General features: G+C 40.4%; 1 protein-coding gene across 1 annotated transcript in view; it reads left to right on the top strand.

Annotated features, from left to right (window-relative positions):
• The window catches only part of PDZRN4 (PDZ domain containing ring finger 4), a 228,546-nt gene that overhangs the window by 180,069 nt on the left and 30,209 nt on the right, over window positions 1–18,268 (top strand). Inside the window, exons 4-5 of the mRNA XM_058805361.1 lie at window positions 8,871–9,124; window positions 10,704–10,806. Of these exons, the coding sequence (XP_058661344.1) occupies window positions 8,871–9,124; window positions 10,704–10,806 (357 nt within the window). The remainder of the gene's footprint in view (window positions 1–8,870; window positions 9,125–10,703; window positions 10,807–18,268) is intronic.

Raw genomic sequence — 18,268 nt, 5'->3', positions numbered from 1 at the left:
CAAAAAAAATTTACCAATATGCTTGTTCTGGAGTAAAGCCATGAAAATCAATGGAGAACAACAGTGTCAGATTAGTTTCAAGACGGCACAAGAGAAGAATGAGAAAATAATGAAAGAGACTCTGCAAGTTTTGCTTCCAAAGAGGAGGAACCTTTTCTGTTTCTTCAAGATAAAATTAAAACAAATGCTCAGTAAGAAATTAATATTAAAACAGAGATAGTCTGTTGTACCTTAATTTAAAAAGCGAGTGCAGGTGCATTTAGGGGTCACTCTAACCTTAGCACCTCGTGTGTGTGGCGCCCCAGTGGGGCATTGTGTTGTGCTAGATGTGTGGCAGAGCCCAGGAACTGACCAGGGTATCAGCCAGCGTGGAGACCAGGCTCAGGGCTGTGATGTTGGGTTTAATGTCTCTGCAGTTTTGCAGTGTGCAGTGCTGGCCCTCGGAGCACCCTCCTGGCCGGGCCAAGCTCAGCTGTCCAGGTCAGCTGGAGGTGATGGGCTGCTCCCCCCTGCAGGGACACAGGAGCTGGCCCCGTGTTCTGGTGCTTGCTGGTGAACGTGCTGGCTGGAAGGAGCTCCCTGGCAGGGGTGAGGAGCGCTGTGGCACATGGGATGCAGGCTCCTGGTGCCAGCAGTGCTGTCAGAAGCAGGGTGGTGAGACCCAGCCAGCTGCCTGCACTTCCACAGCCATCTGTCCTGCTCCTGCACAGCTGGAGTGGCCAGGAGTTAGTCCTCCACGCTGGGAGAGATACAGGTCTTGCTGTGCTACCTTAAATTGAATTTAAAAATAAAAAAAATAAAGTCTGCCTTGGGCTTAACTGCATGCCTTAAATGGGAAGTTTTAATAATGGGCCAACAGCAGCAGTTTGAAGTATCTTACTGAGGAAAAGGTCACTGTGCCCATAAGTTATCCCAGCATTTGATCAGCGGAGTCTTTTCCAAAGACTTTAAGACTCATTATTCACTGCTTATAAAGTCACTTGAGATATAATAAGTCTTTTTATAGTAATGAAAGAACTCCCACAATTAGCCAGAAGGCAGCCATCTATCTTTTTAAACTACTCGGTTCAGAGGAGACCAGGAGTTTCAGTCGTCTGTGTGTGGATGAATTGTTATGACAGTGATAAGTGTAACATTCATGTGGCGATGCCAGCCGTGACTGGGGTTTTTTTCTGTTAGTGAAATGTGGAGTATGACTCCCTAAAAGGAAAAAAGTGACTACATGTTATTTAGAGTCCTAAAATCTGCCGTTCAGCCTCTTCCATTATTCTTTGGGAACTGCAGATGATTAAAGAATGTCATTAATTTGGTCTCCTAAAACTTTAATGGCAGTTACCTTTTGAAGAGCCTCTTCTCTGAGAAAAGTACATATCTTGTAAGTGAAATTGGAGAGTGAGCTTGTGGTGGAGCAGAGACACCATGAAGTTCACAGAAGACTATAGCATTCAGTGCAAAGGCTTAGAGATAAAAAATGTTCGTTCTGAGCACACAGGCTGGCCTTTGATTGTATTTTTCCCATCATCAAAGGATTACTGCATGTGGTAGATCTCTTGAGAGATTTATTCAAATGCCCTATCCCCAAACAGAAAAAGTTTGCAATGATTAATGTAATGAATGATGTCCTAATTATATCAAGAAGTAACACACGTATTTTATGCATGCCACAGCTAGTTTAGTCTTTATTGCCCTCAGGCAGAATCTTAATGTCATCAAAAAAACTGTTTGTCAATATTAAAAGCAATTTGCATAGTAAATATACCCCAGCCTTGCAACACTACCATCTGGGTTAGCTGAGCATTCGTGTTGGTACCAGGAGGTGCTGGTGACAGCAGACCTCATGAGTGCTCAGCTTTCCAGCTGTCACCCTGGGAGGATGACAAGTTCCCAGCCTGTGGGGAGGGGACAGGTTCAGTGAGAGGGCAGTGGGAGGTCTTTGTAGAGAAGAGTTCAGGAAAGGAAAGATGGCAGGTTTGGGAATCAGCAGGCGTGAGAGTCCTAGGGAGTAAAGAAGGGCCTGCACTGAAATTAAAAGGCAGAGTGAGAAGAGCCAACCGACTAAGAGAGAGAACAGAGGCAGCAAAGGGAAGGAGGAATGAGGCTGGGAATACAAACTGGAAGAGCATGCAAGAAAGATGGTGATTGCAGCTAATCACAGGTCTGCTGGGTAGATTAAGGGATTTGGAAAAAGACAACAGCAGTTGATCACAAATACTTGTCTACCAGCAGTTGTCTCCAGGCAGCTCACTCTGAAACTAATGCAGTAATTCTTGAATTTAATTTGGTGATTTCATTTCACTCACACGGTAAATGCAGATAACACAAACCAAGAGAATTGCAGATAATTGTTATGTTCACTCTTTCAAAACTTAAATGAATTTTTCTGAGCTCTTGTACTTTTTGAGCTGAACTTTCTGAGCTGTTCTGATGTTGTTGGACATCAGCATTAAAGGACTTGAAAGGATCTTTGTGAGATGTGCATTGTTCTAAAAAACAGTGATGATTTGGAGGAAATATTCTCCAGTTGCACCGACTGCCAAGCCTCATGTTATGAAGTGCAGAAATTAAGTTTGCATTTTGGCTACAAATTAAAGCTGCTGAGTAATGATTTAAAACTTGTTGGAGCAGTGATAGTTATCCTAGAGATGAGAATTGTAGCATCCAAGTAGTTTTTAAGAGATGTCCCAAGGTGAGGGCCCAGAACCACAAACAGTCTTTAGGAATGGAAATGTCCCTTGCAGTGTTAGGGAGATAGAAATGCTCAAAGGCATTTGTACTGAATGATCACTGTACCTCACCCAGCCAGCTAGAAGCAGGCTGCAGGCACGCACCTAAAACACAATCAATTTCTTGTACTCAATACCATAAATGCTTTTAGGCAGTCGATATGTTTGGGATTTAAAACCCCAAAACCTCCTCCCAAAGTTGGGGGGATCTTCAATGATTGCTTTGCTTACAACAGACTTGAATGTTTTTTCAAAACATGGAGCATAATTCTGCACACAATTTTGGGAGATGCTTCTAGCAGTGCTTTTGTTTTATTTAGAGGTGACTGAGTAGAGAAGGCAAAATCGCAAAGAAAAAAGATACTGAGTTTCTATTTGTTGGAGAACCAAAGTTTCACAAGCACAAGGTATTAGTTACCTTGCTCACTAGTTTGCTGTATTAACTGCAGATGTGATGAGGACTATTTGTCCATTCTCTGTACATCTGCCTGGGACAATTTTTTCCATTCCAGTTTGAAAATCTTCTGAATTCCCTAGGACATCTTGTTGGGCAATACTTCTAGGCAGTGTCCAGCTTTTTGCTGGAGTCTTTCCAAAATATGTAATGTCTGTCCATCATAGAGAGAAATTCTAGCTGTCAGACCTGCCCTCAGATGCACCGATCTCAGTGAACAACTCTGACAAAATGAAGCATCATCTTGAGGTCAGTTGAAAGGAGGGTGCTTTTCTTCTGGCAATTGCTGTTTAAAATTATCAAAATTGCCTAGAAGTCACTGGGTTGTCTCGCTCTGAGAGGAAATTTTACAGAGTGGAAATAAGTACATTTTTATGCTTTCCCAGTTTTTGTAACCTTTATTTTGTCTTGCTCAGATAAAGACTTACCCACTGGCTTTTCAGCCATAGTAGATTTCTGCTAATTACTGGGAAATAGAGGCGGTGTGCTGGTTACACACAGAGATGCACGGAAGGCTGCAGTACTGGCTGTTGCCTGAGCCTATCCAGTATTGTTGAACCACCTATACAAACCAGCTATCAAACAGCACAAACCTCAGCTCTACAGGTAATAGAGATGTAATTCTTGTTATAAGCCTGTGGTTCAGCTTGAGGGAAGCAGCCAGAACCTGCATGTTCAGCAGCTTGTGTAGCTTTTAGGAAAGATGACAAGATTTCACAGTCAGGGCAGCAAAGGATCAAATTGGAACAAGAGTCGCTTAACTCACCTGGCCAAGAAAGAGAAAATGTCATTAACCAGCATAATAGAAGTTGTGCCTTTACTGAGCTTGCATGAACTCTGACTGAGATAGTGGTATTGGATAATGGCTGAATTTGCTGTCTTTCAGATTAACTTGCTGAAGAAATGCGGCTTAGTACTAAACTGTAACCTAAAATGTCAGTGTGTCAAATGCCCTTCCTGTAGATGAGCTATCACACGAGTGTTAGCAGAAGACTCAGTGTCCTCAGCAGCACGGGTGTCACTGGGAGCAGCTGACACTGTGACATGTGCAGTGCCAACCTGTCCTGCCCAGGGAGCCTCGCAGCTGTTGGCCCTCAGCAGCAGAAGTTTTCTAGAGTTTCTGTATGCCAAAAGCTGTAAATAAGGAAGGAAGCTGAGATGGTTTTGTTCTTTTTTCTCTGTTGCCTGCAGTTAGGAAGGGCTCAAATTCCTGTCCTAAAGAAGGACTGGTCAAACTTAAGGACGGTGTTTGATCTTTGTGCCAGTCTGCTGTCCAAGGATTCACCCAGGGAATGGTAGCCTGGGTGTATTTTGGGTGAGCGACTGAAGGTGAGGAGACTGCTGTGATGAGAGCAGATTTAGCACCTGTCAGGTCAGGGGCATCTTCTGCATGGGTGTTGAAATCTCCTAGGACAGTGAGCCTTGTGTGAACTCCATCATCATGTCAGACAGCATCTCTGTCATTTAGCTAGGAAAGCTGTGTGTCTAGACATCTCTGCTCTTGCAGAACACTTCAGTTATTCTTCCCATTGCCTCTACTGAATAAATGTAGTGTCTCAAAGGATTTTACTTCAGCAGAGGTGATCTTAAATTTAAACTTGCATATGCCAGATATTTGCTGAGGGTAGGAGGTTATCTCATGAGCTGCTTATGATTTTGTGATGATTGTATTCACATGACTATACATACTTTTTCCTTTTTTTCCCTTTTTTCTGCTATTTTCCTTTTTCTCTTAATATGGAAAAAGTAAAGACTACTGAAAACATTTACGTTTCTGGCTCTTTTCTTTCAAAAATTCTGCCCAGCATTAAATCAAGATCAAGAGCAGAAAAGTGTTAGAAGACAGACAAGGCAGTTTAAATTTTCAGTCACAGGCACTTAAGTCCTGGAAGCAGTCTTCATTGAAGCACTGATTTTTCTTCGCCTTTTCTTTAGCACTCATAACATTAAGATACTCTAACAACCATTTTTCTACATATCTCATAGTCACTGTTTTGTTGTTTAGTCCTGTCCTTCTCTGCTGCCCACCTCCCTGTGTGGGAACAGCCTGTATGCACTGGTGCTGGCATTAGAAGTGGCAGTTGGCCAATGTCAGTTGATGTTTGCATGGAAGACAAAACCATTTCCGTGTTTATTTTCTGATGCTGATGAAGTTTTGCATGTGTCTGGGTTTAGAGCAAGAATCCAAAGGGGATGGCAAGGATCCAGGCAGTGGCCACTAGTCACTCTGGGGGAGATGTTGACAAGTGGCCCAGACTTTGCAGTGTGTCCAATAGCCGGGGATGGGGGAGAGAGCTTTCATTAAACAAAAGCTTAATCAAAGAGGGCAGGAGGATGGTTTACATGAGAAAAGATATATTCTTTACTTAACATTCACAACTAGCTTGTGGATTAATTAGCCCATCTGCTACAACAAATGTATTCCCTTGTCTTTGTGTTGACTGTTAAAAGTGACTGATTTCTCTATCCACTTAAAATAGTACCCTGGATTCCACTGAAAGTAACCTTTCAGAGGCGAGGAATTTATTTAATCGTCCACTAAGAACCTGTAAATGGCTTGTTGTAAATAAGTGCTCAGCTGTCTTTAACTCCCAGGGTAACTGTATGTGAGAGTTAAGTTGGGGGATAATGCAGGAAGAAGATCCTTAAAGAACATGCAGGGAAAGTGCTTCCAGCCCCATATGTAGTACTGGCTTCAGGGTTTTAAAAAATTCTCTCTGCCCCAAGTGGGCAGGACAGCTGCCAGCATAGAGTAATTCAGCTATAGATTTTCTTCTGAAAAAGGAGGCATTTGTAAATTATGTGACCTCTGTGCAGATCGACAGAGTGTGTTGATGAACTTCAAGTGACAATTTAAACAAGTATTGGGTCCACTGTGCTTGTTTTTCATAAGAAACCAAATAAAGGAGAGAATATGTTTAAAGTCATCAAATTAAATAGGCATTTAAATGAAAATAGAGGTCAGACATAGGTTCCCAGAATAAATGAAAATGTGTATCTTTTGTGATTTTTTCACCTTCATGTGATTTTAAAATATTATGATTATTTAGAAATAAAATTTGCATGTAAATGGCAATTTTGTGAATTTATGTCTATTTCCTCAGAATAAGTGATAAGTGTAGACTGATGTGAATAGACAGAGCTTCTGGTTTTCAAAAAAAAAAGTGTTTTGTACGCTATCCAAATGTCTTTTAGATTGTTGATGTGGATCTGTGATCAAATGGTTATCTTGTGCCAATATCCACATGGTTCAGCTGGGATACAGAAGGATTGTGTGTTTTATACTTGAATAGAGGAAAAGAATTGATACATTGCTATGTGGTATTTATTCCCAAACATGTACTTTTAGGAGAAACACCATATAGTTGTCTGAAGCTGAAAAAGTATTGAAAGGGACTAGGGAACCAGGAAAGTAATTTTTCTATTAGTAGGGCCTTAGGTATGAGCGTCCGTCAGACAGCCTATAGGCCACTCTTTTTACAAAAATCACAGACACTGGAAAACTGTGACCTTGATAGGATCTGAGTTAGAAACAAGAATGAAGCAGAGACTGAAGAGTGTCAGGAGGACCCAGGCTTGAAGCTTTGTCTCGAATTGCCTCCATTAGATGGCGCTGAGTCTGAACACCCTGGCAGTGTCACTTGTGCAGGGAGGGTTTGCAGAAGTTCTCTGCTGGGGGAAATTTCTTTGGTTTTCTTATAACTTATTTTTTTATTTGACAGCTCTGGCTTTTCCTCTTAGATACAACTGATATTTTCCGACGTAAATTATATTATAATTAGTTATGATTTTATGGATGATAGTCTAAATGATAAAACTATAACATTAAATCTTACTTTTTTTGCTTCAGTTATCAGACAGACCAGAGATATGCATTGAGCTTAGGTGACCAGCCTAGCTGCCTCTTGAATTTACCTGGTCACAGTCTAGGCTGCAGTGGTGTGGTACTTTTGGGTGCCCCGGGCACTCAGCATAAAGAGTTTTGAGCTTTTATATGTACAGAAACGTGTTCAAAATTTGTAGGCTTCTCATCACTGCATCAGGTCCAGCTAGAAAGATCAGCTGACATTTACATTGGTGGTTACATCACATTACATTTATTTGGCACGTCCTTGTGAGTGACATGGGCGTGAAAGTGCTGATTCTTCAGAAACTAAGCCAGAGGAAAGACGATGCTACCTTGTACTTGGGCACATACTCTGGAAATGTACTGACTTGATATGTACTTGAAATTAATGGTAAGCAGTGTCCTAGCCATGCACATAAATGTGGTAGGACTATGGTTGCACAAGTTTCTTCAAAATGTTGTTGAAGGCTGCTGAGTTACTGAGGCTCTTTTGAGTTTGCTGACATTGTTCCTGTTTGCCTTTGTCCTTTTTGACAAGAAATTTCCAAGAATTTCTTGAATGGAGGAGTGATGTGGCAAAGAAATTTTCATTTCCACCGCTATTTGCAAACATTGTGGAAAAGTAATTTATGGGTCTGTCCCATTTCTGGGGAGGGTTCATTAAGTTTTATGAAGTTTTATGACACATTGTCCATACAAAGAAGATAATTTGAGCATGACCTTGGGGCAGACTCCTATTTCTGATTTGCTGGCAGTGTAGAAGTTTTCCTGGGAATATAAATTTTAAACAGGTTTTGGTGCCTTCAGGTAGTCACATTTCTTACTAGAAAACCCTACCTTTCTACCCCAGCACAGGATCATCTCATTTCCACAATATCTCACAACAGTTAGGTGCTGTGTAGCAGTCAACAGGGGTCCCACTGCTCTGGAACCAGTGGAATAGTATTTTCTCTGTAAGGATGTTGCACAGCCCTGTGTTGAAGGGCTTAGCTACTGACTGCCATTGAGCAATTACCCTTCGCATTTTGTAGTGGGCTGATGCTTTCAAATCTTGCCCCAAGCTCCTGAATTTGTATAAATTTAGCATAATCAAACCTTGCAGTAACATTATTTTAGGCCTCGTCTAGACCAGGAGGAATTTGCTGCTTTGCCTGCAGCAGAGAGAAACCTTGGTACAGTCTTTTAGTTTTGCCAAGCTATGCTACATTTGCAATGTAATTTTCTCTGGTTGATTATTTGTCTGTTCATAGCAAATTATTTATTGAGTTAGTTCTCCTTCCTTGAAAGACCAGCAGCTGACTGTGCTAGTTCAATCTTCCTATCTGTGGTCTTAATGGTTGTAAAATGGCCATAGCAGGTAAGTGACAAAACATTGAAAATTGGCCTTGTTTCTTTTTAGACATCAGAGACATGTTTATTGACATCTGCATTAATAACAGTGCTATGCCAGAAATCCTTTAAAACAATTGCATACCACAGAAAATGCTGAAATTCAAAATTAAAGGCACCCTTTCTATTTTAGCTGTATTTTACAAAGTTAATAAAATAGGATAAGAGGAAATAATTTAAATTACTTTCTAAATGTTGGGGGTGTTTTGCTGTGTTTGGATTCCATTGGGTGGGACAGTTATAGAAGAGTTCAAACCATTTCTAATTTCTGGGAAAGATTAAAGAACTTATTTCTCCTTCCAGCTGTATATTCCTTCTTGCATGGATACCAAAACATGCTCATCGATGTCATCAGGGGCTTGATGTGCCGCACAAATAATTCATCCCCCTATGTTTTACACCCATGTTTTTATGCTGCCTTTTCTCTCACCCTGGCTGTGTTCCCTGTTTTCCCTAGGTAAATGGGAAGGACCTGTCCAAGGCCACTCACGAGGAGGCCGTGGAAGCTTTCCGCAATGCCAAGGAGCCCATCGTAGTTCAGGTGTTACGACGAGCCCCAGCTGCCAAGGCTCACAGCGGCTCTCAGGATGTTCGGCTCATGGATGCCAGCACTCAGACTGACATCACTTTTGAGCACATCATGGCTCTGGCCAAGCTAAGGCCTTCCACACCACCAGTTCCAGATATCTGCCCTTTCCTACTTTCAGATAGGTATGGTTTATCTTTTTCTGCTGTTTACCTGTGGGATTGAGGCATTGCTGGGATGATCTTTTAGCCTTCTCCTGAAAAATCTCAGGAACACTTTAAATAAATAATAAATGTTGTTGATAACCACTATCCCATTCAGACTTCAGTGACAGCTTTCCTAAACTCTGCTTGTAGATTAGGGCTACAGGGAGGAATCTTAGACATGTTTACTTTGCATTTATGTATCTGTTCATCCAAAGCTAAGCCCTAGTCAAGAAGAAAAACACTTCTGTGTTCCAAAGTACCAAAAAGGCTTCTTCAGACCTAGAAAGAGCTTGTCTTGTTTTCTTTTCTTCCAATTTCTTTTACAAAAACAAATCAAGGAAACAAGTGATTTAATATAAAGTTCCCCTTATCAAAAGCAAAACAATTCCAAAAATATAGATATGAAAAAGTACCATTTCATCTGTCATATGGCAAAATATATTAATTAAATTATCTCTCTTTGAAACTGAATTGGATGCAAACTCCAGCAGGTGGTGCTTATACATAAATAGGGTGTAGGGTTCTTCCTCTTTTAACCCCACCTCATAAATAACATCATGTCGTGGGTGACCTCAGATGACCCTACAGACCCTCTGTAGCCTGCCAAAAAATATTATAGCCCTAGAGCCTTTTCACTGATTTGCTGGCATGTTGTGTGGAGTTTCAGAATTGATGCTAATGCAGAACATGACACTTTTAACTTTGATGTAGGTCCATTTTTAGAAATTCTGGGCTAGATGGATTTGACTTACTGCTGACTGCTGCACAGCAAGGAACAGGATACATGTATTTCTGAGTTTTTACTGGGTATTTCTAAACTCTGGGCTACTGTGATTGAAGTTCCTGTGCCCTCAGAATGGGGAAGAGTTTTCAGCCTCTGCTGAAATAGGTCCACCATGGATACTACATGGTTGGGATCCAGCCTTGTGTCTAAGGATGTTGTAAAGACCTCATTCTTTGTGTTCCAAACCCATTTAACAGTACAGTTTACTGACATTTGTAATTGTGCAGTTGCTCAAGTGCACTTCACCATGTTGTTACCACTTTAACACAAGAGGATAATGCAAGTTATTTTACATAAATTCTTGAGCAGTTTGTGAGCCAGATATGGCCTGTAGATTAAGACTATGACCAGATAATTAGTGAGTTGCCCCCAGCCATGACACAGCACCTGAATCTGGAGTTATGTACCTTTATGGGTGTAAGAAATCCAAAATGTCACAGTGAAGCAGTTTGGTTCAAACCAGATCCTTATAAGAAACCACCCTGTGTAAATATGCCTAAAGATGAATCCAGCAAAATGAACTCAACCAGAGCATGAGCTTTTCAGGGAAAACAGCCTGTGCTGCTTCTTGGTACTGCCTCTTTCAGGTACTTGGTTCTTTCAGGTTGCCCAGCCATTCAGACAAGCATTTCTGAGTTGAGAAAACTATGAAGTGAGACTGGGTTGGCAGCAGGGGGAGGAGGTGACAGTGGAAGGGGGTGAGGTGGGACCTTTTAATTTAAAAAAACCCATATTTTCTCATCTATTGTTATTGTACTGCTTTGTTCCACATAGCTGCCATTCTCTTCACCCAGTGGAGCATGAATTTTATGAAGGCAATGAGTATCTTTCCAGCCTGCCTGCTGATGCAGATAGAGCAGAGGACTTTGAGTATGAGGTAAGATCATGGGCACACTTCACCTTCTCTTTCTGTTATTACAGATATGACATTTACACAGCTGATAGCAGGCTCCTCTGAGAAAAAGAAGAGTGGGAATACTTCTTAAAAATCATCACAAAAGGCAGTTTTGTGTTATACCTGTGTGATGTCACAGGATTTACTGGAGATAGGCTAGGGTTAGGCTAAAGATGTGAAATTTGAAAGCAGAATTCTGCAGTGGGTGACTACATACAAGTCTAGGAGGCTTGTTTAACATGTTCTGTCTTTCTGCAATGGAGACTGTAACTCAAGTGCTTCTCTTTAGTAGATTTAACACTTTAAAGCAGGCCTTTCCACAAATGGTTACTGGAAGCTTAATTGCTTTCCTCTTCCTGTCCCTAATTTTAAGAATCAATTGTCCTTGTATTTCATGCGTTAGAAATCAGCCTTCTAGACATTTGGGTGTGTGCTTGAGTGTTTTTAAGACCATGCTTCAAATTGGACAATGAATATAGTTTTTATTACTTGCTCTTTGATATTTGACATTGTAAGTATTGCAATTATAAGAGATTGTGCTCTGTACCACAAATCTCCCTTTGCTGCTAATGTATTGCACTGTCTGGTGACAAGGGTGGATGTTTTTCTGAGTCACTGGAAAATCATTATGTGAAGCTTCCCAAAATGATAACATATGATTAGTGATGTTGCTCTTCATTAGCTTTTCATTTCAATATCTAAATAATCTACTTGTCAGTCAGTCATTAGCTTTTCATGTTTTCCACTGTCATCTAGTAACAAAATATTTATAGGAACAGGCACAAGAAGCAGATGGTTCTTTTTATTATTAAAGTGCTGAGTCTTTTCATAAGTTCAAGTTACTCTGTTTTAAAAAAGAATGATTATAAATAATTTAAAATCTTTAATACAAGATTAAAAACTTCCCACCCTCCTGTTTGCTCTACTTTAAGAAACCCTTTTAAAGGTTTCATATAACTGGATGGCATTTGGAAATTAAATGAAAGGCAAAAGCCTTGGCAAATACTCAGTGAGTTCACTTTTATTGTGTCTTTAGCATCTAAGACGCTCAACTGCACGTTCAGCCCCATTGCTCTTCTAACAGACAGGGGAATCTGGAAAATCAAATAACGTCTACTCAGTGGATCTCATCAGAACAAGCAAACTTTTATTTGAACTCCTCAAAAAATCATTGCTATGGATAAGTGAAATGATTATTTCTTCCCAGTTGGATTTTGGTGTAGGGTCTCACAGCATCAGAGTCTCAGACTTCAAGTTTTATTTTGGCTCCCCCTGTGTAATACAATATTAAATTTCTCTGTCAAGTGTGTTTGTTCATGATGCTTGTTCTTGAAATGTAATAGAAACTATTTTTTTCTGGTAGTATGTAATTTAATTAGTAATGTAAGCATCTAGAATTTTTTTAATGGTAAAATAGAAATAATTTTCAACATTTATATATTACTATCAGTGACAATTTTTAAAAGGTCTACCTGGTGGAATCAAGTCCTCTTTGTGGCCATTATTTATCTGTAATAATGGCTGGCATAAATACTGTGACTACAGTAAATGTTTGGACAGGTTCTCAGTTGCCTGTGTTCTCTGCTAATCACAACATCATAGTCATTAATTTGCTGTTAGCTGTGGTTCAGTTGCCTAGGGCATATTCACTGAGTGACTGAAATAAAGTGTTTGATGTGAAATTTAAATGGGAAAGAAACTGTCTAGACTCCTTTGAGAAGAATGTTTTCTACTAAATATGTGCGTTTTTAGGAGGAACAAGAATATCTCACAGCCTTTAATTAGCAGAGCTCTAAACATTAAAGATATTCCCAAAGTTTTAGCCCATATGGTAATATTATGGTTTAGGTTACTCACTGGTTGTATTATCTGCTATTTCAGGTCCCTGTAAGAGCTTATTAAGCTCCCTTGCCATAACCAGGGATCTGGAAAAACTGAGAGCATTGTCCTCAGAGTTATACATCTCCATCCCAAAAAAGAGTCTCAGAGTCAAAAAGAAATTCCCAGCTCCTGTTGCCAGTCCTGGGGAGAAGCAGCAGGGCAGGGGTGGAGTAGAGGCTATGCTCCAATGCTAAACTTACAAACCTGTATTCACCCTATGTGATGTGGGCATTTTTCCTCACTTTCCTTTGGAGATCTCCAATTAAAGACCAGCTTTTATATTACTTCCTGTATTAAATTGTCTCAAAAGTGTGTTGCTTTGTTTCTAGATTTTTAACACATCATATCCACCATCTTAGGGTGAAAGCAGCATGGAGAAGGGTGCAGAAGCCCTGCTCGTGCCACCCCTCAGTCTGCAGGCTGGATGGAAGAGCCACAGAGTGTTCTCTATCTCACATTGATTCATTTGTCCTGTGTTTAGGGGAAAGAGGTTTATTGTTTTTACTGTGCTTTATTTAGAAGGATGATTTTATCAGTGTTCCTTGATTTTATAGTCGTTTTTTCATTTGTGACAACTTTCTGGTTGAACTTTAGCTAATCACACACAGCCAAAAACTTGTCTGCTGTCAAGAGCATGGTTCTGTTTCCAAAATGCACATTAATTTTCCCATTGTACAAAAGGATGGAGACAAGTAGCTCACAGGTCTCCATGGCAAAAATTTTAAATGGATTAAAATCCAAATGTGGAGATTTCAAAAAGAAATTGAAACAAGATAGTGAGCAGAAAAAGAACTACAACAACACCTCATTATTTCCTAGTAATGGTTTGTAAATGAAGAATGCATCGGTTCTGAGACAAAAATGCAAAATATATGGCCACATTAGGAAGTAAGGAAATAAGATGATTAGCAAAGGGGGCACTGGAAACAAAAATGTTTTCCAAGAAAGGGAAAGACCTGAAAAACTGTGATCACTTTGGTTCTTGCTTACAAATATGTGCTAGTGTTTAAGTACCTGAGCTACCACCATTAGAGCCCAAGAGGAGGATCATATATGGTAGCCAGCACTGGGGCTATGGACTTACACTTGCAGTGGTAGGATTAGACACTTATAAGACTCTTCTACTCCAGCTGTAAGCTAGAAAACCCCCGTGGGCTGTGGTCAGATTGTCACACTGCAATGAACTCAAGCATGAGCCAATTGTCTTGGAAGGATGCACTCCCAGAGAGGCTCATTAGGCTCCATACAGTACCACACTTTAAATAAATGGCTGGGAAGATGATGAAGCTGGGGGATTTTCATCTGCCAACTTGACCATTCTTGTGTTGTTACTGCAAAAATTGTCCTAAAAGAAATCTGAATTGCTGGTAGATGGTAAGGCAGAGCCCACATCAGTCAGTGTTGGCAGAAAGGCATCAAAAGATTTGCAATTCTTGCATAGCCAGATACTCATGAGGACTTTTACGAAGCAGGAATGGACTGATGTGTAAGTGCTCCATTGGACTTGGAATCAATATCACTGAAAGAGAGCCAGAGATATTCAGAACAAACCCACCCAGCCTGACTATGAGTGGCTTTCTGCTGCTGGACAAGTGAGTTTAGATTATAGATCCCATTTGCTGGTTCCAATGAGGTGAAATGACTAAAAACATCACAGTCCCCAGTAAATCTGTGTTAAACTTTGCTCTAAAATTTGTCCTTGTAAGAATAGAGGCTACAGGTACTAGGGAGGAATAAGTAAGCTAATGGTGCACACTTAATAATATTTCTAAACCTACTATCCTGGAGAGGGAAACTTTGTATACTTGTTTCAGAGCATTAACTGTAATACAGAAATCAAGGGGACAGAGTCATTGAAATGGTGGTACAGTTACAAAAATAGGTAGAAAAAAAGATAACCAACAAAGAATGTTGTAAAGACAGAGCTGGTCAAAAGAAAGTATCACTGATGTCTGGTCCTGTGCAATCAAGTCTAATGAGATGAGAAAATAAGATGTTACAAGGAGGCACAAGCTGGTAGTGCTGTTTAGTCACCAGGTCCTTATCCATGGGCAGAGACCTTCATCCCATGTATGTACTGAAGAGCCTTTTGAGCAAAAGCAGAATGGGAGGTGATTGCTTTCTGCTGGGGGATTACAGCTTTTAAAACCTCATATATCTCAGATAGGAAAAGCTGAGGGTTTCCAGCTGAATGCTTCTTCCAAACAGCAAAAGTAGACATCCCTGAGAAGGAATAGAAGTGGTTTGCATTTTCTGTTGTTGCATATCTGAGGAAGACTATACTTAAATTTGCTGTCAACATTGAGGTGTTGTTTTTTGGAGGAAGGTTGTGTGTAAGTCAATGTGGATGCACAAAGGAAGCCAGAATAATTGCCTGAAATACTTTCTAGCTCTGATTATTTTCATTTCTAGGCACAAGTGATTGTTTCAGCTTTCAGGAGCCTGGAAAATTATATCAACAGTCCATCATATCAGGAGGGAAACATTTCAGAGTGAAAAAGGGAGAATGGCAGCCATTGTGTTAGCCCACCTGTGTCTGATTACTTTAGTTCTAATGCACACCAATGCTAGGCCTGATAGATTGGGACAGTTTTAAGACCAGTACCTCTGAAAAGTTGCTTAGGATAGAGTTAACCTTATATGAAATTATGAGGTATTCTGATGCTCTTCACTTAGAAACCATTGAGCAGCTTTATGTTACTTTTTTGCTCAGTTACTTTTTTGTGTACATCAGTAAGCATGCAGAGAGCCACGTGAATCATGTGCAGGTAAAATCTTTCTGTGGTCATGTTTTATGGAGCCTTTTGTGTCCAGGCAATGAAAAGAGTTCTTGGAGGAAAGAGCATGGTATTTTGAGAAAAAACCATGTGAGAAAAAAAAAAAACATTTTGAGAATAAACCATGTGATACTTTTCCCACTTGGAGCATAAGCTGGAAACTACACACATGCTGTGTGGGTTCTTCCCATCCTATAGAAAATAGGACTTCTGGAAATTGGAATATTCATATGCAAGTTGCTGTACTGCATCATCCTCCTCCTGAGCACAGCAGTGTATAGTGCTCTGAGGGTTGGCTAATACTTCAGGGCAAAAATTATTACTCTTAAGATCATGTTCTGATTTGTAGACCCAAGGGACAGATTTTTCCATCAGAATAAGGAAATAAATGTGTGTGTATGCATGTTGAATGCAAATGCTAATTTATGGTTATGCACAGCCATTCATTTAAATGTTTTGATAAGTATTTGCACTCATAAATCTGTTAACTGTAAATTTAGATTAGTCCATCAAATTTACTATTGGTCTGATCCAAACCTGCTGAAATTCCTAAGGTTTCGTATTGACCTGAGCATTTCTGGATCAGATGCTGCCAACTGTTTTCACAAACAACTAAAAATGGGTCTAGAATAGAGATGAACTAGAAACCTTTTGGAATTGGCCATAAGTCTTTATTTAGACATCTTTCCACTGAACAAAGTTGCATAGGGGAAACTTTTACCCTGCTCTTCTTGTTTCTTCTACTGTACCTGAGCATTGCAGTAGATACAGTGCAGCAGTAACACGCGGGTTCCCTCTTCCAGTAATACTCATCCCATTGTGATGAGAGAAGGTATTTCAGGAGCAAATTCAAATTTATCAGTTCTGTGACATTACACTTTTGAAGTGATTGATTTTTATTGGCATTTTTTCCTTAGAAATAAAGGAGTAATTTCAGATTAGCAGTCTGAGTGAGGCTGTTTTTCTGAATAAAGTTACTTAAACCCCTATAAGTATTTATGGGTTGAGGCTCTCCTGGGCCACTGAAGAGTGGTCTCAGTGATATTCATTCTCAGTGAACAGCCCACCATTGCTGTAATAGTCCAGGAGAGACCTGCCTGCCTGGTGAATTCCTGTTTAAGACCTTTTCAACACATGGATTACTTAAACAATAAAACAAACAGATCTGTCTATCTTGTGAATACATATTTAGGGCCTTTTTAACATGAGGATTAGTGAGCTGATGGCCTGTAACAGCTCCCTCCAGAGCTCTGATAGTCTGCAAACACCCCTGTGTGAGCATTACAGGAGCTTGCAGCAACACAACTGGAACTCCTCCTCAATTGCTAGCACCTGAACAAACAGGTTTTTATGGAAACAGCTTCTGTGCACACACTGCCAGTGCTGCTGATTGCTGCTGTCAGGCTCTTTTGTTTTGTTACTTGATGAGTGTTTCTGCACAATGAAGCTAGATATCAGGTTGTGCTTGCTTTTTCACTTTATTTCCTACTGTGACTGGAATCTTTATATTTTACCCTGAACTTCTTAAAATTTGAGATAAATCACAAAATGCACCTCTAGGAAGTAAAAGACAGTTTTTGAATTCAGCAACCACCAGACATAATTTAAAAGAGAAGGCTTCAAGAAATATGGATCCTTATAGAGATATGAGTGTTGTAGTTTAGAAGAGCTGAACTGGTGGACAAGGTTGTGTCTCTTCATTGTCATCAGACCTGACTGGTATGGTAGGAGAAATAGGAACAAACTTGCTGTGCTGTAGATTTTCAATGGAAAAAGCAGATGCTTCTCACCACATGCCTTACCTCATGGAGCTGCTGTTGTGGTGGAGGGACTGAACTGACAGCTCAAAGTGGGCTTAGATAATTTGGGACTTCATCATAGAATTGTGGAAAGGATTGGATTGGAAGGGACCTTAAAGATAGTGTAGTTCCAACCCCTGCCATTGGCAGGGACACCTCTCACTTGACCAGGTTGTTCAAAGCCTCATCCAGCGCAGCCTTGAACACTGCCAGGGATGGAGCATCCTCAGCTCCTCTGGGTGTCTCACCACCCTCATATGAAGAACTAATTCCTAATATCTAATCTAAATGTGCCCTCTTTGATTTTAAAGCCCTTACCCCTTGTCCTGTCATGACATGCCCATGTGTAAAGTCATCTCCAGCTCCCTTGTAGCCCCCCTTAGGTGTGAAAGGCTGCTCTGAGTTCTTCCTGAGGCTTTATCTTTTCCAGGCTGAACAACCCCAATTCTCTCAGTCTGTTATCACAGGAGGGACACTTGGCACATTGTTTCTTTTCTGACCATTGGTTCAAACCTAGCAGTTACAGCTGAATTGTGGTTGCCCCATGGTATAGAGACATTTACTGACACCATTATTCTGATTTTTTTGTGTCACTTTTTAATATTATATGGTACTTGCTGATAGGAAGTATCATGGAGGAAGTGAACAAGTATGTGTGTGCCTGTAGTTTGTGGTTTTGGCTGCTTAGGAAGGTCTGGTTTGTGGGAACTTGGGGTGATTTGCCCATTTTTTCCCCCATTCCACCTGTTCTATCATACAAATATAAAGAGAAAAAATGGACTCTGTTTTAAAGCTATCTTGTAAAGAATTCTCCTGGATTAGTAAATAGATTATTAGAGTTGTTTCAGTTGGACCTGAGGAAGCACTTATAATGGTCAGGGCTTCTAAAACCTTTCCTTGTGATTTCTTCCTGTTAACTCAAAAGAGTTCTGGGTGGCAAATGCCCAGCCTGTGACCCAGCTATTGACTAAAAATAGAAAAGGTCAC

Source organism: Ammospiza caudacuta, chromosome 5 (genome assembly GCF_027887145.1).
Source record: "Ammospiza caudacuta isolate bAmmCau1 chromosome 5, bAmmCau1.pri, whole genome shotgun sequence".
Classification (NCBI taxonomy): domain Eukaryota; kingdom Metazoa; phylum Chordata; class Aves; order Passeriformes; family Passerellidae; genus Ammospiza; species Ammospiza caudacuta.
This window is presented reverse-complemented; position numbering and strand designations above follow the sequence as displayed.